The sequence below is a fragment of the Harpia harpyja genome, chromosome Z (assembly GCF_026419915.1).
Source record: "Harpia harpyja isolate bHarHar1 chromosome Z, bHarHar1 primary haplotype, whole genome shotgun sequence".
Lineage (NCBI taxonomy): Eukaryota > Metazoa > Chordata > Aves > Accipitriformes > Accipitridae > Harpia > Harpia harpyja.
In genome coordinates this window covers 74,187,922-74,214,095 of record NC_068969.1, presented here as the reverse complement: position 1 = coordinate 74,214,095, position 26,174 = coordinate 74,187,922, and the positions used below count along the sequence as shown (strand labels likewise).

Genomic DNA, 26,174 nt, shown 5'->3' with positions numbered 1-26,174 from the left:
TAGCACAAGAAATGCTGAACCTCAATTTTTAGCAGTGACATTTTAATGATAGGAAGTCTGCAAAATTATTTGCCATCAATTGTGAAGGCAATAACAAGCCTTGGTGGTTTTTCACACCCTCTGTGTTAAGTGCTTTCAGAATGACAGCGTAAACTGTGTTGGAGAACTCCAAGGAAGTAAAACTGATTAAAATGTTCATGCTTGAATGGTGCTGATGGAATAGTTCATTTGGACTTTCTCTACCTCCTGCAGCTCAAGCTGAAATATTAAAATTCAGTGGATTTAAATCTCTCTCCCCTCAGCTCAGGAAAAAAACATTACATTTTAATAGGTTTTAAACTCGTAATTCATTGGTTTGGAGCAGCACTATTAAATCTATTTAAATATTCCTTGTATTACTAAGGAAATGATTTAAATGATTTTTCCTTCACCATTCTATACATCTGAGTGAAAAAAAAAAGGCTTTGGTTTAATTTTTAAAGATCTTGTTTTATTATGTCACTTTTATTATCTTCTTTAAAAATAAGCAAATGGCAGTTACTGGAAGAAAGGACTCCTTCTGTATTGTCACATATAATCATCAAGCTATAAAGATCCTTCTTTAATACACCGCTTGTCACAATTTCTACCCTGTGTTTGAGGCTGAGGTGCTTGTTTGGCCCATCTCGAAAGGTGTGTAATTTTTGGTTGCTTTCAAGCGAGCAGTCCATTTCACAGCTGTGGAGAACACCGCCTGTTTAAAAAACAACAGTATGCCATCGCAGTCGTGGAAGCCTCTGGAAGTGGTGCGGTGCAGATAAGTACACACAAGTTGTAATATAAACTTGGTGTCGGTGCATGCTATCATTGCCTTGTTGCCCGTGGTCCAGGGCTCCTGTCGCCAAATGCCGAGGGGCTTTTTTGCGTTGGTGTTTAATGTACAGAGGCATCTCCCACTCCTCGCAGAGGGTGGGTTGTTTCTGCCTCTCGCGTGTGCTTGCACTGTGAGGAAGAGCGAGAGGTTTTTGGGGTTCAACCCAGGCAGCTGAGGGGAAATGTTTTGATTCCCGCTTGTACGGCAAAGTCACTCCTGCCAAGCGTGCACGTTCAGAAACGGGAGCTGCGGGGAGGATAGGGGATGGCGGTAGAACGAGCAAGTGTGTTGTAGCATGGGGGCAACAGTCACTTGTCTCTCCAGCCCTTCTGTATTTCTTGTTCAAAGGCATATTAAGCAGTGGTGGAAGCTTAAATGCTGTAAAACAAGTTGGCCATCTGCCGTGTGTTGTACACAGGTTGTTACAGTGGGAGGTGGCAGAGGAGGTTGACTTAATGGGTACGTGCTTTGAGTTGTGTTTATTTGTGTACCCGCAAGAAATGTTGAAATTCATTCCTCCCTGTTTAATTACTCGTTTGCTGCTTGTGTATGGAGGATGTGTGATGATACGGTCCTGCAAATTCTTTGATGCTGCCTAGTGCCTGAAATTGAGTTGTAGAAGGAATTGCAAACATAGGCTTTTGGGTGAGCACTTCTGGTTTTGAATTATTCATCTGAAGTCTGGCTAGGTTAAAGACACTTTGGTTTGGGGTGGGAAAGAGGTGTTTTGTAGGGATTTTTCTTCTCCCCATATACCCAGGGGCCAGTTTAAGAGCAAGCCTTGCAGGGAAGGCCTAATTTAAATAAATCTCTTCATATGCAGCATTATCCTGATTTAAGAAAGCTGAAAATGAGGCACGGGATCTTTTTAGGGATTTTTGAGGGAATTAATTAGAAAGTAAATAATTCCAGGTTCCATACTTACTGAAAAAACCACTCTGAGGATGGATTTTAAATGCCGTTGCTACCCTTGGAATGGGCTGCCACTGTTTTCCTCTTCTCCTTCTATTTTCAGTAGCTGTGGTAGCTACTGAATTTATATTGGTCTATCACTATATGAGCAGTCAGTAACACTGCAGTGTGAAGTGCAGACCACTTATTACATCTCACTGCCAATATGCTGATGCTAGAGGCCCTGCTCGTTTTGCTTAAGTAAGTGCATGTGACATGAGTGTTATGGCTCACATACTGTATCTGATCAGGCAGGAGAGCTGACTTCTGCCTCCATGTTTCTCAAGGTTATCCAAACCCTGGCACCAAAGCTATGTGACCACTGTATCTTTTTTTTTCAATTAGGATTAATCTGTGCAGATATGAGGAGTCCTACGGAGAACTTTCTTCATGTTCTACAGCATGAACATATGCAATATTTTATTTATGACTTATTTTTGTACGGTCTCACTTCACACATAGTAGAAAGGAGAAAACACTGTTGCCAAGGTGGTCTGTACTCCAGTGTATGGAAGCTGTCTCCAACCAAATATAGATTTGCCATACTCCCATCAGACTCTTGGTCCATTATGTACTATATATTGCCTTGAGTGATGGCCTTGTACCAGTGCTTTGGAATAGAAGAAAAAGTATATAAAGGATCTTTTGATTTTGAAGTATTGTGAAGGCAGGGGTTTCCCAAAAAGGCTTCATTGCAAAATTAGCAATGTTTATGTACTCGATGGAGATGCAGCCCATTTAAACATGTACCCTTACTGTACAGTATAGCGTAAAGATGGTTATTACTGGGTCATGGTTTCATACCGTAGAGCTCAGATACCACTCCTAAACAGGGTTGTATATTTGTTATCTAGACTTCTTCCCAACCACACTTGGTAGGCTGTTGCCTACAGCTGTGAATGAGGACTAGGATTTCATACAGTGGACCAGTTAAGCGTTTGCTTTTCTTCACATATGTGGGTAGTTCTTTTGGTGTCTTCAATCTTAAACATAGGCTAAACCGAGGGCTTTAGTGCTTAACTGGGATGGACAGTAAAGTACTGCATAAGGAAAGTATTTGCAGATGTTAAGTTCATCCATGAAGAAGGAATTTAAGTGGTCTTAAATCTTGAAATTGTCTGATACTTCAGAATGTCTGACTTTTGTTAGTGAGATAGTTCCTTGCTTACTGTTTGGTGAACTTTTCACAGTCACTTCCTTAGTATATGAATGCATCACAAGCATTGATGAACTTACTCCAGTAATGTTTCTGAAACAAGGGAGTAATGCTTTCCCTGTTCTACCTTTGGAGAAGGCTGAGGCAAAGAGAACAAGCGGTCCTTCCACAGTCTTGGAGCTGCGACTTAAATCCAGGTGATTTGATCCTTGTCAAGACCTTCCTTTATCAAAGCTGCTGTAGCTGGGAAACTGCACTAAAGCAAAAGAAATCATTTTAAGTTTCAGTTAATTGACTAATCAGCACTATGTTAAAGGGACAGGACACTACATCTCTCAATGAAATCTGCTTGGAGAGACATAATGATATCCACGTGTCCTAACACCTAATGTTGACCTGTGGGAGGAGGCTGCTCACCACCCAGAAGAGTAGGCATTACAGTGCTCTGCACAGGACCAGAGCTGCAGCAGAAATGGCAGTCTTTAAAGACGCAGAATGGGTTGGAAGAATGGATCAATCGAAGCAATCCGGGTTTTTATCCCAAGCAAAGACAATTTGCTGAAATCCCACACAGTGTGCGTTTGTGTGTTGTAAGCATGATGAAACATAGCATTAGCTCTTACAGAGTTACGGAGCCAGTGCTTCTCAGTAATTGCTATCCAGAAATTTGACTTGCTAAGGATTGACTTTAAAGATGCATTAAAGAAATGCACGTGTGAGATGCTTAACATGCATGTCTTTTATGCTAAGACTACATGGCTCTTAGACTATACCTTGTGAGGAAGCTTAGAAGTGAATTATAGTTGCCACATTAAAAGCTCTGGTGATAGAATTGCTTATAGATTTAGCAACTCAGGTCTCTCTGTGACCAGTGGCATTGCTTAACTTTTCTTCGAGCTTTTATTGTTTGATTCATTATACATCTCAGATGGTACTTTTTTCACTTTTCAGTCATGTTTATGTAGCCCAGAGTTTCAGAAACTTTTTCATGTGAGAGCCCTAGAAGAAGGTTATTTAGGACTCTGCTGGGAAGAGCATAGTCATTTCTCTCATTTTCTAGCTCTAAAGAAAAGAACCAAGATTCACCAGGTCACAACAGGGACACTGTTTTCCTACTGTCAGTCCAGAGGAGAGAAAATCTCTTCCTAGGGTCCGTGGGTAGGACGTGAGTGGAGCACTTGGTAAATAAGGTACTTCAACCAGTGTGCACCTACTTATTCAGAGCTGATTTTTGCCATCTGTTCGGCTGTAACAGAATACACCCAGTTGCTGTCATCGTTACTCTTTTCTCTGCATTGGTCTTTGGGAAAAGGCTTTGAAGTGGAGGTTTGGTATGGTGGCACATTTCGCGCCACTGGCACTCCATGTGGTAAGACCTTGAGCTTACTTGTATTTGGTGCTTTCAGCCTTCTCTTGCAGGAGATGTGGATTTTCTTTGCCTTAGATAGCAATTGATGGGGGAGAAGGAAGGAGAAGAGAGCTTAAGTGGTATGATTTATGCAAGAATTTCTGCCCTTTATTAAATGATAATAGAAAGTGATTCTAAAGAGCCTAATTCTGCCTCCCTCCGCCTCCAGTGTGAAATTGAGATGGAGAGGAGTCTTGCAAGCAGAAGAAGGAACTACTGAACTCCAGGATTCTGGGGGAAGGTGCACTTGGTCTTTTGCAGGGGGCTAGGTTTTTCCTTTATTAAAATGCTGGCCTTTTTAACCACAAATCTTTATTTGCTAGTAGGTTGTATTAATTTTTTTGTTACTTTTGTCCTCTGTCTATGCTGTTTCACTGAGTGAAAAATAGTCATAAGGGGGGAAGGGAGGACAAATGGTGAAACATGTATCCTGACAGATGTTCCTATATAGATGATTAAGAACGGAAATGTGCTCTGCATATATTGCCTTTCATCCCACAATATGATTCGGGAGGTGACTTTTTGTTCCTAGATCACTTAAAAGATCTTTGAGGCAATTTGTAGAGATATGATCCTGATAGTTTCTTTGTTATTTATGTAGGAGTTCTAAATGCTCCCCTTCTGATTAATGACAGCTATTGATTTTTTTCCTTCCCCCCATAGTTTTCTCAGTGGAGCTTGCTTTCCTCCTGTACAATCAGCATTCTCAAATGCAGAAATTACTGATTCTTAGAGAGTAAGAAGCTTGGCATTTGCTGCTTTTTTTTAAGTATTATTATTATTATTATTATTATTATTATTATCATCATCATCATCATCATCCTTATTGTCCTCCTTATTCTCCCTCTTTTTTCACCGTTTTTCTTTTTTTTTCCTAGATTTTTTCTAACCAGTGCATTCATTCCCCTTTGTGAACAGAAACATTTGTGTTTTCCAGTATATAAGCTGCGTCTGATTGTTTAGAGTCCCCACCAATCTCTGATACCTTTCTTTCACACTGGGCACGTTCATTTGCTAAATGATTACTCTCCCTTAGAAGAGTAAAGATAGTAGATTGCTCTACCCTATATCTGTACCACAGTCTCTTTATGGCAAACCAATGATGTGATATACATGCATAGAGCTCCAGGACCATTCCACTGGAGGAACTGCTCCATGACTCTCTTTGTAGGCTGTTTTGCTGTGTTGTATGTTAGCATCAGAAAAGCCTTTTTTGTAGTGGTGTGCCAGCAGAGAGAGAACTGTACAAAGGAAGTACAACCAGTGCACATCATGTCAGGGGTGCGAACAGGCATGACAGATAAAAATTCCTATCATCCTAAGCACACTCATAATTGTGTGTGCCAAAGGACTTCCTTTTCTTGCTGGTCTTTAAACCATTGACATTGATACTGCGTACTCTTGAGCCATTGTTTTTATGTCTTTATTTGCTCTTCATCTTGGTTCCTGTTTTATCTGTATGCTATCTTACTAATGATTCACCCTGAGCAATCAATCACTTCATCTAACAAATTTCAGACAATGAAGCTATTTTATCCAGAGTTTTTGAGGTCCCCTTCCAGCCGTATTGCAGGTATGGGTAGTGCATGCATGTATATAGATAAAACATATCTTTTTAGAGACCTTAGTTTGTTAACATTAGAAATGTCTTCAGGTTAGAGGAGTATGTTCAGGTTGTTTGGATAATGGCTGTGAACTTTCAGGGTCTGTAAGAGGAAAAGTGGTAGATTACTGTGACACAGAGGTGCTTGGAAAGTATCCAGTAAAAACTTGAACCTTTTCCAGGAAAATAGGCTTTGAATGTGCTGACTATAACAAGAGAGCATTAGAAGCTAATTTGCTAGTGGGTTTATTATCACATTTTACTTTAAATTTGATCTCTTAAAATGTGTTGGGAAAAGAATTAGGCTAAGCATCAATATTTAGAATTGCAGTTGTAAAAATTAGTGATACTCAGATAAGAACCTTTTGCAAAGCCTTTTTACCCATTTGTTTAGATGTGGCTTTGGAGTTATTTTACTCTTTACTGTAGACTGCCTAGAAGAATATACAGAAAATTAAAAAATAAAACCAGATTAGTAGTAACCAGATGTTATCTTTATTTGACATGTGTTAATATGTCTTGAAAGTTTTACTTCAGTTTTTACTACTGAGCTGATTTCAGTGATCGTCTTCCTAAACTTATTACCAAAAAGAATGCAGTCTTCTTTTTTGGCTTCTTTCTGACTGCTGGGTTTACTCGTGCTCTTATATTTTTGTGTGTCGGATGTTTCTTAAAAACATTGCAATCTATTCGCAGTTCTGTAGGGCATATCTCTTGGTAGCTAACTGTTGCTGGTTTTATTTTTAAATAGTTCTGGGAAATTTACAGCATAATAAAGCCTGGTGTAGTGCCTTTGCAAGTTTTCACCTATTATGCATTGATGCTGAAAATGTATGCTTGACTTTACGCATACGGTAGTCAGCTGTGATGGGATTGTCTAAAGTTAACCACATGCTAAGAGTTCATAAATAACATGACTGAGGATAACAAATTAAAGGGAAGATGGAGCAGTGGGAAGTGAAAGCATTACAGCAACATCAAAAAAATTACGTGGTTGCTCAGTTGGCTCATTTTCAGGCCTTCCTTGCAAGTTTTTAAATTGTGTCAGATTTTATGATCTAAATTCATGGTATAGGCAGAAAGCAATGTAAACTTTCTTCCACAGTGGAGTGTTTCTGTATGGGGAGATTATCTTTCAGTTGTCTAACTCCTCCATATCTTTGGCATTTTGATGACTAGAGGAGACCACCTTTTTTTACCACTTTGTAGCACTAACCTGATGCCCAGTGGGTTAAGGAATTGCCCTTGTTTTTATCACTTTCCCTGTAACCAAGCAGCTGTGTACAGGCCACCCGGGAAGCTGATGCTCACCAGTGACACCCATCGGCAGTGGAAAAGCAAACCAAAGCTGTGAATATCGTGGGCATTTGAATTTAGTAATAGATTTCAAAGATCTGGAAATGGCAGTTAGAGATGCACTGTCACTTTGTCTTTACTTTCTTGCGTACGTCTGTTAGGAAACAGTGCTTAATTATGCAATCATATTTTTTTTTCCTTTTGTTCTTTTAGATTCTGAGAGCAAAAGCTTGCCCAGTGTTTCGCTTGAATGCTTGTCATTTCTGTTTTCAGACCAGTGCCGCACTTTTGCCATACAACATTGCTGAAGGTGTTGGAGGAGCTCATAGTCCTTTCCTGTACCAATGCAATCCTAGTCAACGATCCTCCTCCTGTTGTTGAACTTTTAGACCCACGTTATCCATGTCTGTGTGGCACAGGCATATGGGGCTATACTGGAATTTTGGGTGTTAGCCTAGATTTATTTAGCAGTCTGGTTTTCATACCAAAGTGTTTTTGTGCTGTTACAATGTGACTAAATTGCACCAAACTTCTGCTGTATCAGTGAATGACAATTTTGTGACTGCAGGGGCCATGTTCTTTCTAGATTTGATGTTCCCATCATTTTCCATGGAGGAGCTTGGTCTCTTCAGAAGGGTTCTCCATGGCAGGAAGGCGGTTGTTTTTTTTTTTTTTTTTTTTTTTTTCCTACTCTCTCCAATTATTTTCAGAGCTCTCTGGAATTCAACTTGCAGTGAAAACATGTCAGTTCTTGGCCAAGAGGGACTGGGCCAGCCATGCTGTTCTGGGTGATGTCAAGCCACTAGGCACTGAGGTGTCATTACCCATACTACTCCTAATGCCCATGTTATATCTGGGAGGCATTAATGATGTTCAGTACATCCAAGGTGCAGTCTGTGCTGCTGTCTTACTGAGCTATGTAGAAAGGTTCCTGACAAAGAGCAGTAAAAAAGGGGATTGCACTCGCGGTGCAGTTTTCTTCAAGCTCTTTGGAAACCATCCTGTATCCATAGAGGAGGTCATATAATGCAAGCTGGGTGGGTCATTAGGCAGATCTGTATGGATTGTACAGTACTGTGCAATGAGTGTCCCTTACCTGGTACAATTTGGTTGACAGAAATACTTAACAAGGGGAAAGCTCTGTCACTGTTGATATGCTCAGGCTCTCAAAGTCTTCGCTTCAAACCACTGCCGGATTCAGGCAGACGCCTTCTTGCAGTGGTTTATAGCATGTTCTCAAACAGGAATGGGAAATTCCTTGTTTAAAATGAGACTTCAGAACACAGATTATTTTGTCCATTCCTTTTCTTTCCCTTGCTCTCTTCCTCCCTCCCCAAATCAGGCATGCCAGATTGTTCCCTTGCTGTAAGGCAGCCCCATTCAAACCCTGAAGCTAAACAATACACTGTTGGCTCTTGCTTCGTTTCATTGTAGTTAATTTAAAATTCTGAGAAATGAAGCATCCTTCCATAATAGTATCAAGCAAGAAAAATGTGTTTGATACTTTCTACAAGAAGGAGCACCTGGTGGAATGACATGGGTTTGCAACCAGGGAAAGGATTGAGCCTTCCCTCTTCCACCTGGAAGAATTTTCTTTCTGTTGTGGGTTTTGGGTTTTTGTTTGTTTGTTTGTGGGTTTTTTTGTTCTTCTCCCCTCCCCCCCCCCCCCTTATTTTTTTGTATTTTAAATTTTTTTTTCTTTGCCTTCCTTTTGCATTGTTCCCCTCCTTTCCCTGGCACTGATCTGGGTTGGATGACATGCATGTGCCACTGCCAGTCTGATTCAACCACCTGGGTTGTATTTCTAAGAGTAAGAGAAGGATCTGTACTTTCATAGGGGAGTGTTGAGGGAGGCGTGTGTGCAGTGTGCTGCACGAGTTACCAAGGATGCTGTATGTGACTCTCAGTCTTTTACTTTCAGCTCACCCTTACGTAGAGATTCATGCTAGGGAGGGAAGAGAAAAATGAAGTGAAGAGTGTATTGTCTCTTGTTTCGTTAAAGAGCTGGGTTGCAAGGTGGGAAGTGAATTTAGGCTCAAGTGAAAACCAAACAAAAGTAGGACTTGAATCTTTGCAATTAGGAATTTAAAATGGAATGTTTTTATGCAAAGCGAGTTAAGTTTTTATTTCTTCTTCTTCCAAAGTCCTGTATACAGACTTGCAGGGGGGACAGAGCAATCCCAGAGGACTTTTGATTCGATTTACCCTGAGTCCTGAGCAGTGACTGCTTGAAAATGAAAAGAAGATTTCAGAGCTGATCTAGTTACTGTATGAACAGAAATTAGTTGGATGGTTAGTGGGCAAGACTTAGACCTGAACAGATCTCACTTGGGATATAGTTAACATAGCTTTTTCACCTGTTTGTTTTTTTTTCCCCCCCCCTGCCTTCTCATCAAGTAGCAACAAACAATCTGCTTATCCCACAGTGGTTAGTATAGCACAGAGCTTGGTGCAGCCCTAGTTGAGGTCAAGCACTCCAATTCGAACCTCTCAAGGGCTTTCTCTATGTGTTGCCAGTGTACTGGTAAAAATGACTTTAAACTCTTGTCAGCGCAGTTACTGGTGCATGCATCACAGTCCCACTCAAATAAACCTGTCACAACACAGAGTCAGCAGCTAGAGAAGAGTACAAGGGCAGGCCTCTAGCTTTTCATTCGAGCATCACTAAACGTGCACAGAGTGCCCAATTATTTCAGCATTATTGAGCAAGCCTACAGGAGGACCCAAGCCTTGCTACATTAGATTTTCTTTAGTAATTTGCTCAAGTACCGCTGAGGACACTTAAAGGGCTTAAAACGGTGGCTGCAACCAGTTTCCTTTTCTGGATTGTTAATTCAGGTTTTCTCTTTCAAATTAACTCTCACTGCATGCTGTGCAGTAGTGCTGGGAGAACTGTTTAACACTAATTTTCTCAATTTTCAGCTGCTTTTTTTTTGGCATTATATAACTGCTTTTATAGTTACATATGTTTTGATTAGACGTGTACGTGGTGCATTTCCGCTAGAAAGAGTAAAATGCAATACCTCTGTCAGAGACATAAAAATTTCACCAAAACTGTAAAATTCCTTTCCTTTATTCTTTTTTAAAATTTTTTTGTTGTTCTTTTAATTCAGCCTGAAGTTTACCGATTCTGTTGTGTCCAAACATATGGACATTTTTAAAATGCCAGGGTGTTTGTGAGAGTTGATACCTGGATCGATCAGAAGCATTGGTTGATGTGATCAATCACATTTGATGTACAGGATCAATCGGACAACCCCTGGCTCCCTGAACAAATTCAATATCTGTGTTTCGTTTTTCACAGCAGCAACAACTCCAGGCCCAGCATTTGTCACATGGACATGGTCTTCCCGTGCCGCTCACTCCGCACCCCTCGGGCTTGCAGCCTCCAGCCATCCCACCCATTGGCAGCAGTGCTGGTCTCCTGGCACTGTCCAGTGCGCTGGGGGGGCAGTCCCACCTCCCAATTAAAGATGAGAAGAAGCACCATGATAACGATCACCAAAGAGGTAGGTGCTGCCAGATGAGTGTGTGTCTTCATTCATTTCTCTTCTTTCCTTTTTTTAAACTCTCCTCTTTAAAAAAAACCAAACCAAAACAACAAAAAAAGGAATTTTCACAAGGGTTTCTAGCTAATTGCTTCAGTATTTATTACCTAGCAGTAGCCAGAAATTGTGTTCAAATGCTAGAAATCCAGTTTCATAAATCTGGCTATACAGTATTAATAATTAACTGTACAGGAAAGTTAACATCTGTGCAATTTATTATTTAACAGACATCAGGATTCTTTCTTCTGAGTATGATAAATGTATAATTTTATGTAAACTAACTAGCACTTTTCTCTTTCTCTCTCCCCCCACCTCCCCATCCCCTGCCACTGCCTCCTCCCCTCCTGGCACACGGGGGCTGCTCTGCATGCAGACAGAGACTCCATCAAGGTAGGGCTCCATTTCATAGGTGTAAGGGGTGGCTTGAAAGAGCTGCATGCTGTGTTTTTCTGAAGTATGGCCCAGAGTGGTGGAAAAAGTCACAAAGTGAAACCGGGTGGTGACGCTCATGTTGATTAGCAGAGCCCTGCATAGGCAGTGTATCACACTTAGAAAGTGGCTGGTGGTGGGGGAGTTAGGATTGCAGGCAATATGCCATGCTGTGGGTTTGGTGGAACAGCACTGAGCCTGTTCCTGGGTAAAAGGAAAGGGCTGCCTGGGCTCTCTGCCCAAGCTTATGAGACAGAAAGAATTAGCCGGTAGTTCTAAGTCATTTGGAGGCTGTAAATTGTAATTCTGATAATACCCTAATAATGCAGTTATGGAAGCAGAGCTCTGTCGCTCACAGGGGAGGGGTGGGGTGCCGCCCACTGCCCTTGCTGAAGCCATTGGAGAGGAGCGAGCTGCTGTTCCCTACCCCAGCGAAGGTGGTACTCGCACTGAGGATTGATCCTGCCTTCCTTTTCCAAAAGTTAATTTTCAGGTTCTGAATATGACTCTGCAGCGTACCTGTGTGGACCATCCTGTGCGTGGTGGTGTTTATAAAGAGATGTAATACACACCTTGCGGCTCACGTAGTTTTGAGCATACGGCGATGCATATGACTACAATTCAGCGTATGTGCCTGGATAATTGTCCATACTGTATAGCCACCAGAGTCTCTCAGAGGCTCCTGGGGTTTTAATGCTGCAAGTGGGGAGGTACATCTTGGCCCTGCCCTCTCCCAGATCAGTCTGCTCTCCTTGCTGCTGCTGGCGGTTTTCCAACTCCGCCATGCGAGGAGCTGTGCCTTTGCTTCTCCGGCAGCTCCAGGTGGGGACGTGTCCCACAGCCTTCTTCAGCGTGCCCATTCTGCCACTGGCAACTCCACCACGTCCCAGCCGAGTGCAACTGAGCCGATGGTTGTCAGTTTTGCTGTTACCCACATGGCTCTGCATAACAACAAGGAGCTGACAGGAACTGTCAGTTTTTACTGTGAGCAGCAAAGGCACTGAAGCTGTCTATCTGCCAACGTAGGACAACAGCACGTTGGATTTCACTTCACCTTCCTTGTCATGAGGGCTAGAAACGGGGATTACTGCTTTATGTGGTGAGGCTGGGTGCAGATTAGTGATGATTTCCCTAGAACACCCCCTGTTTGCTGTGAACATATACGTTTAGTCCATTTTCTTTTTTCCTGCACCCAAACAAACAAGTACAAGTAGGGAAGACACCTAAATGTGGGAATACAAACCCACCTGGTTTCTTTAGGGACTTTGCATACCTGTACAGTTGGAACCATGAGCGTTTCACTTGAGAAAGTGAATGACAAGAACTGCTAGTATATGCCGACCGCTGTTTTTAAACTAAATACGCTAGTCGTGTTTCTGTAACGTCTGTGGGATGTTGGGGTGTTTATACCAAAAAGGCTGATCTTGTCTGGGAATGATTTAAAGGCACTGTTACTCATACAGCTTCAAGAGGGAGAGGAGGGCGTCGCTACTTTGTGCCAATTTACTGTGAAATGATAAGTAGATGTTTGTCTTGCACGGTGTTCAGATTGTGAGTTGGCTCATGTGTCAGCGTTATGGGGCTTGCTGCCAGCTTTGCAAGGTGAAATAGTTTGCTAATTTCCTTAAATGTTTTCAGTGATGCCCAGAGTAGCAGTTAGTCGCTTGTTCGATCGATCTGTCCTCCCTTAAGTGGCTCCTGGTTAAGAGAGGCTTTTTATGATTGTCTGCTGTGTGACTTGAGATGGTTTTTGCCAGCCAGAACGTGCCAGTTGCCAGCAGCTGGAGCCTGTGTGCTTGTATGAAATAATTTATTCATGCAGGATAATGCTCCTTAACATTTAACAGGTAATGAACGTGACATAAATTTCCTTCTTGCTTTTAATTTTTCCCTTTCCTCTTCTAATGTGCAAACAGGCAGCTCTGGTACTCTAAATAGTAAGTAATTTTTGGCCATCTGTCAAAAGGAAATTTCAATACAAATTTAAATTAATGGTGCCTGAAATTTTTTATAGCTCCTCTAAAAGCCTCTAATGTGCAGAAAATTCTGAATCTGCTGGTAGTAATTAGTGTAGCATGTAATGAGGATATGGGCAATGTTATACAGCCCCAGTGTAACGTTTTGATATGGTAGCAAAATTTTGATTTATACAAGGTTGTGCCTGCGTTTAATTGTGAGAGACACTTTAAAGTGTTTTCTTGCTGATACAGATTATTAAGCAGGGCAGATTTTAGAATAGCTCATAAAGTGTAAATTTACACTTTAGTGTACTATTCAGATAATGAAGGTACCCTATCCATTTCTACAAAGCAAAGAGTTTGGCTGAAGCATCCCATTTCTTGCCACCACTGCCAACGCTTTGGATTTGTTGGCCAGTTGTCTTCGTGAAACTTGCTGTCTCTAGCAGTGCCGGTCCCCACCCTCGTCCTGGTTCAGGCCAGGGAAAAGGCAGTTTGCATCACTCTTCTGAACGTGATGTTTCCTGCCTGGTAAGCCAGACTGGGCTCACATCCTTCACAGCACCTCCCCAGAGTGAGCAGTACAGTGACTACTGAAACTGAGTAGTCACCTTCCAGGTAAACATGGGATTGTTCAAGAGCTATTCCTAAATAATAGATCAGCATCAGCACAGCAAGCTCTGTGGAGAAGGGTGGCTTTGGGAGGTCTTTGATTTTGTGTTGGATTCAGTCCTCCGAATCCTTTGCAAAGTTTGAAGTGTGGGAAAACTCTAGATGCGGTAAACTGGGTCATGGGAGAGCTCTTTGTGCAGTGGCAAGGCTGTGGAGCGGACAAAGGGAAGGGAAGGGTGGCAAGCGCCAGGGCTGTGCTCAGAGTGCAGCCCTGGCTTAAGGGCTCTGAGGGAATATAATGTGTTTAGACAGAAAGACAAACAGCTCTGCAGTTAACCGAGCAGCTTTTCACAGAGGACTTGGTGCGTCCCCTTTTCAAAGCAGTAAAACTTCTTTAAAAAAAAAAAAAAAAAAAGGATTATTCTGCAGTGGATTCTTGCTTGCTAATTGCACCCCGCAAGCGTTTTTCTACCTCCAGCAAGAACTGCTGAAGCAGGAAGCATGTTGTTCTTCCCAGCCCTGGTACCCTCTCTGGGACAAATGTGGCAAAAGTTTCTCTGGCCCCTAACAAAGTCCTTTCTGTAAAACATACCATGAAGAAGCTAAGGAAGCATTCTGTGTGCAAAAGCACCACCTGGCAGAAAGTAGCCCAGCGCTAGCGGTCTCTTCCCGTGGCTCTCGCCGTGGCAGCTGGAGTGAAGGAGCCCCCAGATGCTGGCTGGGTTGGGGGGCCTGCCCCAGGCAGCCAGGATGTCCCCGAGCAGGTCTCTTCTGAATCCCTGCCTGGTGCACGGGATTCAACTCCTGTAACTTTTTACTGCATCTGTTGTTAATCCAGTTCTGTTGTTCTTTATACTCATGTGGTGCATTGCCTCCCCCCCCCCCCCCTTTTTTTTTTTCACCTGAATTGTAAATTACTTGGGGCGGAGACCATGCCCATAGTAAGACTTGTCAATGTGGTGGAGACTGTTCATTTTGATGCTGGGGGCTACTGTTTCAGCAGCAACAATTGCCAGTAATTAAAAGCTGCAGTCTTGTGGCAGGAATAAAATAGCTTGTTTGAGATTCTTGTGGAAAAAAGAGAGTTTTAAATGAAAGAATCTGAAATAACATTTCAAATGCAGGTTTAGGGTGAATTTCTGCCTAACATGCTGGTGAACTGGAGGTGTGTCAGGGCAAATTCAAGTGGGTTTAGCAGTAAGATTACTTTTGCCTTCATCTGTGTGAAGGCTAATAATTACACATGGGGCAGATACAGGGAAAGTGGATGGGTGCAATTCCCACGTTCCATTTACAGTTGTGGTGGCAGGTGTTCCAGTGCTTCTCAGTTTAGCTTCTCGAGCTGTTAGCCACTATTAAGTGTTTAGACCTCTGCTGATTTAGTATGTAAGAGTAAGCTGCTTACTTCTCCAGCTGTAATTTGATACTTTAAAAAAAAAAAAAAGTTGTATGAGTAATGCTTCTGCAAAAATGCCCAACATATAAGACTTTTGGATATTACCAAATGTACATTGCTCGGACTTTGTTCTTCTGCTGTTAAAGGAACACCACATAAACTGCCGTAATGTACTGCTGTGGACTTTGTCTTAATTGTCAGGTTTCTTTTAAATGAGACTTCCACTAGTGGCATGAGTGTCCTGCCAAATGTTTTTGCATTCAGTAAGTATTCAACGAGCCGAAGAAACATACGTTATCTGTTACGCACCTAAAGAAATTTACAGAATTTATTTCCTGATCATTTTCTTATTTTGCCACTTTAACACCATTCAGCTGAAAAGCACTTCACAGGCTTGTTAAAATCCAAACGTTTCACACTCACGTCATGGATTCTGCTCGTGCCTTTCTCCGTTCAGAAACAAGGCGTTGCATGTATTTTGCTTTCCGTAATGATGAAGTTGTAGTTTTAAGCCGAGCATATTTGAACTAAACTTTGCTCCACAGGAGCTGTGTTTTTTGATCTTTGTGAGTGTTTTGGGGGTAGTGTTATCAAAATATAATGAGTAACTTCTGTTGGCTTGCGATATAGTAATTTTTTCAGTATTAATTGATATCTGCCTCTGGGCGTGTAAGCTGTGCCGAATGTAACAGGTGCCCTAATTCCAGAAAATGTGTTGTAATTGTTTGTTTGTGGAACAGATGAATAAATATCTGTGGGGCATAGCTGGTCCTCAGGTGGTGAACGTGAATGGATTAATGATGTGATTGGGTGAGACATGCTTGTTTGTTGCAGTCTCGTCCAGTAACTGTCTGCTGAAGCAGAACAAATATTAATTAGCAGGGTCCTGTTTGTTGTCTCAGTCTATCTTATGGAGCTCATTTTTTGGCACTGTTTTTTTTCCTTAATAACCTTTTCATGGCTAGACTTGTAGCATGTCATTCAAGCCCTGTGGTTTTTAACAGAATTCTAGAACATGAAACTGAACCTCAGGTATATATCTCCCTGATGCGTTTTTTCCTTCCTTTCTCCCTGCCCCTACCCCTCCCCCCCGGAGTTTTACATTTCTTTCTTTCACTCAGCGTCACATCATTTGCCTTTTTAATGAGCTCGTCTGGGAATTTTAATTTAGTGTAGAGTATTCGTATGAAAGTAATGGCACGTACTCTGGTATCAAAGAATCATCTGCTTCTGCCATTTTTGATGGCTTCACCTCCTTCACCCAATAGCTTTTTTCCCGCTTCTGTGTATTAACTGTACGCTGGTCTCTTACCATGCACCCTTTTGCCAGTTACCACAGGGTGACTCTTACTCGGCAGTGTGCCCACATTTGGACAGACTCCTGCAGTGCTTCTCACTATCAAACTTTATTTTGCCGCTTGGTGGTTTAGGGTAACTCAGATGGTCTCTCTCCAGATGCTCTCTTCACCCAGGAGGCAAACACTTACATGGGCTATAATTTCTAACCCGAGCAGTCATGTCTAATTATTTCCATAGCAACAGACTGTGATGTTGATAACACAGGATTATGACTTCACATCATAGAGTAGGAAGAGGAAGTTTGCTGGGGTGAGGAGGTGGGTGGAAAGGTCTTCTCCAGTGCAAAGGCTTTGACAATGTAATAGCTGGGGGGAAAAGAAGTAAAGGGAGGGAATGAATTTGTTTATTATCTCTTCTGAAGTTCTCATTGTAAGTGTGCGATTAAAATCATACTTTGCATGCTGGCATTCATGGCTTACACCAGTTTACTCATGGTGAACGTGTCTGGAATGAAGAACATATTTACAGGTTGGGTTAAATAGGTGTTAGTCAAAGTAATGGGAGAAAATAAACAACACTTAGCAATTTTTGTCAAAGCAGGACGCAACCTAGATGGCTGCTTTTTGCTTTGGAGCTTTCTGTTGGGGCTGTGATACATTTTTTTGTTGTCGTGTTGAGCCCTTAGCGTTTTGATTTTGAGTTGTCTTTAAAACCCTTAGATCCAAAGTAACTTGAGACATCCCTTATTTTTGTGCAAATCAATTGATTCCTTGGGCATGCTGATTATCTGCTAAAGGGAGGGAAGGAGAACAGATTACCTTCTGGAATCAGCAATATGGATGACATGCGTTGGAAGTTTCTGTCCTCTGGTTAAAGTCACTGAATGCTAGTAGTAGGTTAATATTTGTATTTATATTTGTATTGCTTTTCCTGTCTCTTCCCTGGCACTATACCTAGTCAAAGTGTTGTCAGTCTCTTAGGTTGATTTTAGAAGAAGTTGAAGGAAATGAGTAGTCTGACTGATTCCCAAGTTATTATGCAAGATTGTTGAGTGCATCATGAATTACAAAGTTTTAGCTGCGCTTTGAGGGAAGAAGCAATTAGGCCGGCCAGCAGGAATCGGCCATTGAGGGGAATTTGCGGGAAAGTTATGCCGTGTCTCCCGCCTCTCTCCGGTACAGCTCTAATTGAGTCAAATAATTAATTAAATATCTAAAGCTCGATTAGCCTATTCTGCATAGCAATTTGAAAAGTTCTGTGTTTTCTTGAGTGACATTTGGCCTTTTGAAGAACAAAAAATTGGAAATGCTAATGTTTTTCAGCCAACTAAGGGAAGAAAATAAAAATGTCTCCATAGCAACAAAGCTTCTTTCTAGATGGTTCCCTAAGATATGCCTGAACCAGAAGCAGATGTCTGATTTGAGAATCTCGCCTGCTTCAATGTAAACAAATAACTTCTAGGCAGGTGTTGGAAATAATATGGAAATCCTATTAAGGGGCCCTCGGTTCCTGTCACTCAGGAAGCCCCTGCCACAAAAGGGTTGGTTGCCTGAATAAAGGAGGCAGAGTAAATTCTCGTTAGGCTTTAGCTTTTCCCAGGAAATGATTGTCTCTGCGTGCTCTTTCTCCTGCCAGCCTGAATGCAAGCCGTTTCTTCTATTGATCCCTTCTGCCACCCTCGCTTTCTCCCGCTCCTCTCCTGCTGGATTAGCGCTTGATGGTGGCGGCGGCTGCTGCTGCTTGGGGCGTTGTGACATTTGTGATTTTAACCCCCGTCCCTCCATCCCCAGCCCTGCCTCAGCCAGTGAGAGGACAGCCGGAGGAAACCGATGCTGGCCTGGAGCAAGGAGAGGAGGGGAAGTGGGCAATGGAGGAGGCAGAGCAGCCGAGTCCCAGCAGCATTGCTCCAGCTTGTCTCTGTGAATTTATAGATGATGTTGTAGCCCTTGGCACTGCAAGACCGACTATCTTCTGGACATGGGATTTTCCTTTTCCTTTTTCACAGGGACCGCAGATTTGGAGAGGCTGTGATAAAGGTTTCAGTGTGGCTGCCTTGCTGGTGTCACATGTTGGGATTTAAAATGAGAGTGTGTTTTTTCTCGTAACGTATCTAGGAAGTTGGTGGGCCTTTTTTTTTTTTTTTTTTTCCCTCTCCTTTCGAAGTTACTGAGAAAATATGTTGTGCCTGGCATCAGCAGTCTGTTAGTCTAATGTGACACTTGTGCTGCCTTTGCACTTGGCGGTATCAGTTTTGTCCCCAGACCCCGCTGTGCTGAGCCCTGCACTACCACAGTCTGGGGACCAGCTTACCTGCAGCCTGTGGGCAAAAACTTCCAACGCTGGGCAGGCAGGAGCAGACGCCGAGGATGAGTTTTCCAGGGTTTCAAGGCTGGAAGCGGAGATGGTGTGCGTGTCCCTCCCTCCCTGTCTCTGCTTTCCTTGGTGCGCCAGCCGTGCATAGTGATGCTCTTAATAACACTCAGAGGGTTAAATGTGGATAAACACAAAACAAGGCTTCTGAAAAGCCTGATGATTATCATACAGCGTTTCTTGGACTATAGCCCCCGAGACGCACTTCATAAAGCCAATAAAGCGCGCGCCGGTGGTCTCCCGTTGCCCTGGCAACGGACCACAGGGCACCCTGTATGTGAAATGCATGAACATCTGCGAATTAATCTTTTTTAGTTTGTTCTTTCCTTGGCACCGGTTGGCAGTGGCGGGGGCTGAGCTGGAGGGTCCCCCAGGGATGCGCCCAGTGCCTGGCAGAGGGGCTGAAGCCGGGTGCCTCCCGGCAGCGCTTCCCGCGGTGGAGGGACTCAGCCTGACGGCACTTGCGCTGGGATGCTGTTAGCTTGCTTGTGGCTACACGGGAGAACGAATAAAAAAATTTTCTCCTGAGTTGAGGCGTTATTGGGCTTGTCAGTCTGCTGTGAAAAAAACAATCTGAGGGGAAAACGTAACTAAGCGCTCGTGTCCACACCGCAGTTTACTGGACTTCACCACTCCTGTGCTTAACTCTCACCGGACTGCAGTGGAAACAGAAGTTGAGGGGTAGCTGCTCTCGCGCAAGCCGCAAAATGGAGACGTGTAACAAAAAATCAGCAGTGTGACAGCTGACCCGGCAAGGGGCCCGGCCGCGACTGCACTTGAGAGATGCAGAACCCCGTGGGACGATGGTTTCCCCTGCCTGCCGGAGCAATGACAGAGGGCCCCGGCACGGGGCTGGTTAGTGTCCCACCAGCACCTGTGCAGGTGTGCGGGTTTTCTTTGCCCCTCACCTCCCACCACCCTTGTCCCCACCATGTCGCACTGTGGTGCGGATTTCGTGTCCGGCTCCGGGCGCTGTGCCGGCTGCTGGCTGCGGGAGCCGGGCTTGCCCCGTCGCTTTCCACCGAGTCCCTGGGAGGACTGTAGGGGGAACACTGTGTATGTCGTATCATCAGCAAACGCTGGATGCAATCAGTGTTTTAATGAAGTATTGGAAGTGAAATGCCGCTTTAATCTGCTAATTGCATTAAGAGGACGGCAGATTGCTCTGTATCGCTTCCTTTTGAGCTGCAAGCTTATCAAAGAGTACGGAGGTGCTTTTGAGTGAGGTATCGAAGCCAGTCGGATGCTACTTGTTTGCATACGAATATTAGCAGGCACAGCTGTATCTCTGTTTTTCTGCCTCTTGAGAGGCAGTGAATGCAGCTGTGGGAGTTTCCTTAATGTGTACTTATGAGTAAGTGGCGGGGGGGGGGTGTGGAGAAGGGAAAAAATTTCGACACAGTTTGTTCCTTTTTTCGTTCATGGGGTGAGTGGTCTGTCACAGCTTCTCCATGCAGCAAAGCTGACATATTTTGAGCCACTGTATTTTTTGAAAGAGGGCATACAGTATTTTCTTTGCTGTATTAATCTTGCCAGGTCAAAGTAAATAATAATGCTGATTTTGCTGATGGTGTCCTGTTTTGTCAAACTGGTGCGTGCTGCAGAGGTGCAGTGTGGGTGTATGGAAGAAGGGCCGGGAGCCGTGTCTCCTGATCGCAGCTACCCCCAGAAGAAAGGTTGTCTGCAGGGGTGTGTGGTATGAATTTGGCACAGACCACACACAACAGAAAACGTGGCAGGTACAGCAACGTATTTCTGAGTCCTTTGCTCATTTTATTTTAATAACAAAGTGCCCAAGACTATATAGAAATCCTTGCTTGCACTGAGTTCAAAAGCCAGTGCTGACCTAGATAACATGAAGCTTTGTCTTGTGATGTTACAACACCAGACAGTAGGAAATCATTGTATTTGGCTTGCAGTAATTATAGCTGTGTGCTCATATTTCTTGTCTCTGCCTAACATGTTTGTTGAAACCATACCTGTTGATGCTGTATTTCTGTCCCACCTCTCTATTTCTTTTAAAAATACCAAAGTGCAATTTATTTTAGCCCTCGAGGAAGTGAATATTTTGCTTTTCCTCCACTGCTTTAAGAGTTTCTTTCAATGACCGCAAATAGTATTTTGTAATGAGCTTTGCTGTCCCATACTGCAAAATATGAGAGGAATTCAATGTCTGAATAATTTTAAAATAACCCCTTTAAAATCAAGTACAGTAAAGCTTGTGGAGTGAGAGAAACCCTTTTTCTGCTATTCCCTCGTATCTTTCCAAAAGCCCTGTCAGGATGTATCGTTGGCATTAGAGTAGCAAAGGCACCTTGCTTCCAGCATAAAGGCAGTCCAGAGTCAGTTTGGTGCCTTTATTAAAAGCACTGTATGCCCACCACCTAGGTAGCCTAAAAGCTTTATATCATACCACAGGTATTTGAAAGCAGTTAAGTATTTAGCAGACCTTCTGTAGGACTTTTGTGTGCTTCATGAAGGTTTTCTGGTAACTGTGTTGCCGCCAGCCATGGTGAAGGCTGGAGGTGCCATTTTTGGACTCTTCTTCCTGCTCCAGGGGATGAGGAAGAGGAGACATTTTTGTGTGGTGTTGTATCTCTTTCCTGTTCCTTTTAGAGTATCTAGTATCACACTGCACATGTTTTTCCCAGTTAATCTGTGCAAGTTGCAACCCTTTTGATATCAAATGTTTTCTGTCCTATATAGTACCTCTCAGTTGTGCCTTTGGTCTCCGCAGACCTTAACCCATTTTGCAAATACTGCTAATGACTGTAACAGTCCTGCTAATACTGATAAACAAACTTAGTGTCGCAAATAGCTATAACTTGATTTATAATAGTAAATTTAACAGAAGTTTCCCGCCAAGGGGAGTAGGGCTGAAATGGGTGCTAACAGCTGTGGTGATCACAAACCAACAGAGCTGCGGCTACCTGGTAGACAAGTGTTTCATAATTGTTTTGGACGGAAAGAGGTAGAAAACTCTGATTGAAGAAGGCTCTTTATGTTGACAACACACAGCTCCAGAGATTGCTACAGTGCAATCACTGTAAACCCGCTTGTTTTACAAACAAAATATGTTACAGATTCTAATTATAAAAACAAAAATATGTGCTTTAATTTGACATACAGACAGAATTTCTCTTACTGTTTTGCTATGTCTTAAAACTGCTAGGGATTCTCTCTGGAATATTAGTTATTCAGCACACACAACAGCTACTGTAGATGTCAAAAATAAAATATTTATAAGTGTATTTGATACTGTGTTCTGGCTCACAATACGTATCCATCCAACACTGCACTGTGATGTGTATGTAAACGGGTCTTAGGAAAAAACGTTTGTTCATATCCAGGGTTGTTCTTGCCAATAATGAGATTAAATCAAAACAAATACCACTTGTTATCTAATTTGCCCGCTTTCTTAAAGTTTACTTAAAGTTTAAAAAGAATATGTTAATGTAATGATACGGTTGTGACAAAAGCCAACAAAAACGGGGAAGCAAACATCTGGAGGTGGCTGTTTCCCACACTAAAGAGGCAATTGAAGTAAAAGACGTGATGCTTAGCACTTGGTTCTAGGCAGTGTGACTAGTTTGCTCTTTGAAAGTGTAAACATGAACCCCCGTGAAACCTCTGGAGAAAAGCACGTGAACATTCTCCTTGTGGCTGCAGAGAAAGAAACGCTAAGGTGGGTGATTAAGAAGAGATCAAATGAGCATGGGGGGGAGCGAGCGATGTGGGAATAAATGCATGTTTTCTCTCTGCATCCACCTGCCTAACTACTGTGCTTATTTTTATCCACATTTTACATATTCTCTAGATACAACTCTTTTACAACTCGCGTGAAAAAAAAAGGAAGAAAAATCGTAGGCAGCAGCCTTGATTATGCTGTATAAAGATCAGGCAGCTAGTAGACCGATGCGTGCTTAGCGCTTGTATGTTAAAAGCTGTTTGCTCTCTGTACAGTGACACCAGAAGCAAGGTGTAGGAGGGCGTTAATCCTCTGAGCATTAACGTTTTCCAAGATCGTAAGTTACCATTGTCCTTTGTTATGTCAGAATTTGCCTCATGTTTCCTTTTTTCCTGTCGGACATCTGGTGGTTCCTCAGAAATATTTGAAGAGCCATCGTTTAGTAGTTTACGGGGGAGGGGAAAGCCTTGAATAATTCACACAACAAATGATTAGGCAAGCACTTGTCTATCTAACTGAATTATTCTGCATGTTTGCTGAAGCAGTTAAGCAGGAGAACAGCATTTCCTTCTCCGGAGGGTTTACGGTGGTAGTATTGACCCACCTAGTTATTGGGTTTCAGCCTTTTGTTGACACTGTTGTAAATGAAAGCTGCCTGGACAGGCACTGAGCAGCTGGGCTGGATAATTGTGAAGGATTCATGCTTGTTGCTGTTACCCCCAGTGTTTGTAGTGGGTTGTTTGCTTTGACTTTTGTTGAACTGTTGACAAAAGCATTAGATACAAATGGGAACAAATAAAGTGGTGAGATGCCAGGAGGGCTTGGCAGTAATGGTGGTTTTCATTCCGACTTAAATGGGGAATGTTGACACTTATCTGGATGGGAAATGGATGGTGTGTTCAGCATTTGTGTGCTTCCCCCTCCCCTTTTCCCTCCTTTCCTTACTGCTAAATATGTTTTGGCAAACACAGGTGAATAAAAACAGGCTGGAGGCAATTTCACCATTGCCTTAACTCTTTGGCACCACATTTTTGAAGCTCCTTCTGACTGTGGATGTCTTGCTGGGCAAATCCAGTTCCTGGCATGAAAGGATTAAGTATAAAAAGGGAAGGGGAGGAAAAAGAAAAAAAAAAAGAAAGAAAGAAAAGGAGGGGGAGGTAGAAGGGGTAGACTTGAGAAAGAGAGGATTAAATAGAACAGTATACACTAAGTAGTATAGCCAGCAAAATTGAAGTCATTTACTGGAACGCTTTTAATTTGGTTTAAACAAAATACTCTTTTGTATATTCAAATGGGGAGTAGCTCAGCTGTTGTGAAGCCAGAAAATTAATGGTATTTTTAGTGAAATAGCAAAAGCATGTCAACAACATAGCTGTGGATGATAATGTTGGCATTTTATTCATGAGGAATTATCAGTGCAGGTTACTGGACAACATAGTGTGACTGGAATGATTGAGCACAGGGGGGAAGCAGCTGTCCTTCTGTAAGATGATTTCATTTTGCATTTAGTCTTTCAGGAAGAAAAGAAGGAGAGAGAAAGAAAGCATTTAAAAATACGTGTCTAAGATGCCTATCCTTGTGGTTTCTGGCTCCCAGAGACTAACCTTTTTACCTCTGTCCGACTCAACGGTTTTGTCACTGCTTCTTTTTTGCCAGCTGTCGTTTCTTTTCAAGTCTGTCTTGAGGGATGGCAGAGAATAGAGGCAGAAGAATAGCGTCATGTTAGGATCTTTTTGCTGAAAAAGCCGTTTTGGCCCTAGAGGAGCTGCAAGTTTGTTCTAGCCATCTATGGCTCTTGAGTTTTGTGCCTGAGCATTGTTTGCTTGGGACCCTTAATGCATTTAATGTGTTGTGAAATATGGTTACCTTGGCAGGTCATGGAGGAAGTTAGTGTATGATCTGGAAGGTCTTACCACTTGGCAGGAGAGATGCTTCATATTTGTTATTCTGGCTATAGTTTTCTTGTAGCAATCAACCTCAGAGTGTTGTGCAGTTCAACTGGAAAGTGGCAAATAGAGTTCACAGGGGTTGAAGACACCACTGCAATGAAAGGAGGAGACATTGTTTTATATTGCTGTCTGAAGGCATACAAGGGTATTCCTTGCCTCTGCTGTAGCGTGCACGTCTGGAGTATCTGAGGTGCCCACAGGGTTTCGAAGCACCAAAGTTGTCTTATGCAGGTATTTTTTGTTACCTGCCATCATGCAGCTTCAAGTTGTCCTAAAACCAAACGGCATAGTAGCAAGGTAATCGTGGTATTTATGGACCCACTTTGAGCAATCATCCATGAGTGTTTTCTTTATTCCCCTTTGTTATGGTTGCCATATTGTTCCTAGTCTTTTCACAATAAGAAAAGAAGGGAAGCACAAAAAGAGATAAGGAAGAAATTGCCTTTTACTGCTGCCATTGCTAAAGTTTCTTGTAGCATGCAGTGTGTTTGTTGTGCCAAACCACAGCCCTGTGGATGTCGGCAAGAAGCGTTTTGCCCAGATGTTAAATACTCTGGGATCAGGGCCTGAATTTGTTATTAATCCTACAAATATTAAAAGAAAGTGAAGAAATATCAAGCTATTTCCAGCAAACATTTACTGGTAGTGGTGTTACTGTAAATATCAGCTTGTGCATGATGAATCCCCAATTCTTTTTGTCTCCCTCTTTGGGGAATACCCTGAACAAGTCTACAGGGGGCTAAAGAAATTCTCACAGCAAATTTCAACCTTGACTAAAGGAAAAATGAGAAATCTGAAAAGTAGGGACTTAAAACCCAATCAAAACAAATATATTCCATAATCATGTGTCGTGGTTTAACCCCAGCCAGCAACTAAACACCACGCAGCCGCTCACTCACTCCCCCCCCCCCCCCCCAGTGGGATGGGGGAGAAAATCGGGAAAAGAAGCAAAACCCGAGCGTTGAGATAAGAACGGTTTAATAGAACAGAAAAGAAGAAACTAATAATGATAATGATAACACTAATAAAATGACAACAGGAATAATGAAAGGATTGGAATGTACAAATGATGCGCAGTGCAATTGCTCACCACCCGCCGACCGACACCCAGCCAGTCCCCGAGTGGCGATTCCCCTGCCCCCCCTTCCCCGTTCCTATACTGGATGGGACATCACATGGTATGGAATACACCGTTGGCCAGTTTGGGTCAGGTGCCCTGGCTGTGTCCTGTGCCAACTTCTTGTGCCCCTCCAGCTTTCTCGCTGGCTGGGCATGAGAAGCTGAAAAATCCTTGACTTTAGTCTAAACACTACTTAGCAACAACTGAAAACATCAGTGTTATCAACATTCTTTGCGTACTGAACTCAAAACATAGCACTGTACGAGCTACTAGGAAGACAGTTAAGTCTATCCCAGCTGAAACCAGGACATCATGTCTGCACAGCATTTAGGAAATCCAGTTTTGGATCATCTAAATTGTGCAAGAATTCAGAAAAAATAACTCGTGAATGTTCTGCAGCATTGCCTGCATGCTTTTTAATCAAGCTTGGATAGTTTTCTGATTTCATGTGAAATGCACTTTTCCCTGTACTTGATCATACAGAGTTAGCTCTTCAGGCTAATCTGCTTTGCCTGTAAGCCCTGTCAGAAAGGCCCCA

At 42.7% G+C, this 26,174-nt stretch overlaps 1 protein-coding gene across 3 annotated transcripts in view; it reads left to right on the top strand.

The window, feature by feature from the left end:
• Positions 1 to 26,174, top strand: part of TLE4 (TLE family member 4, transcriptional corepressor) — a 99,722-nt gene that overhangs the window by 45,020 nt on the left and 28,528 nt on the right. For 2 of the 3 annotated variants that reach the window (XM_052777140.1, XM_052777138.1), the window contains 2 exons: positions 10,572 to 10,776; positions 11,189 to 11,205. In XM_052777140.1, coding sequence (XP_052633100.1) covers positions 10,572 to 10,776; positions 11,189 to 11,205 — 222 coding nt within the window. The remainder of the gene's footprint in view (positions 1 to 10,571; positions 10,777 to 11,188; positions 11,206 to 26,174) is intronic. The other variant, XM_052777139.1, reaches the window with a different exon arrangement.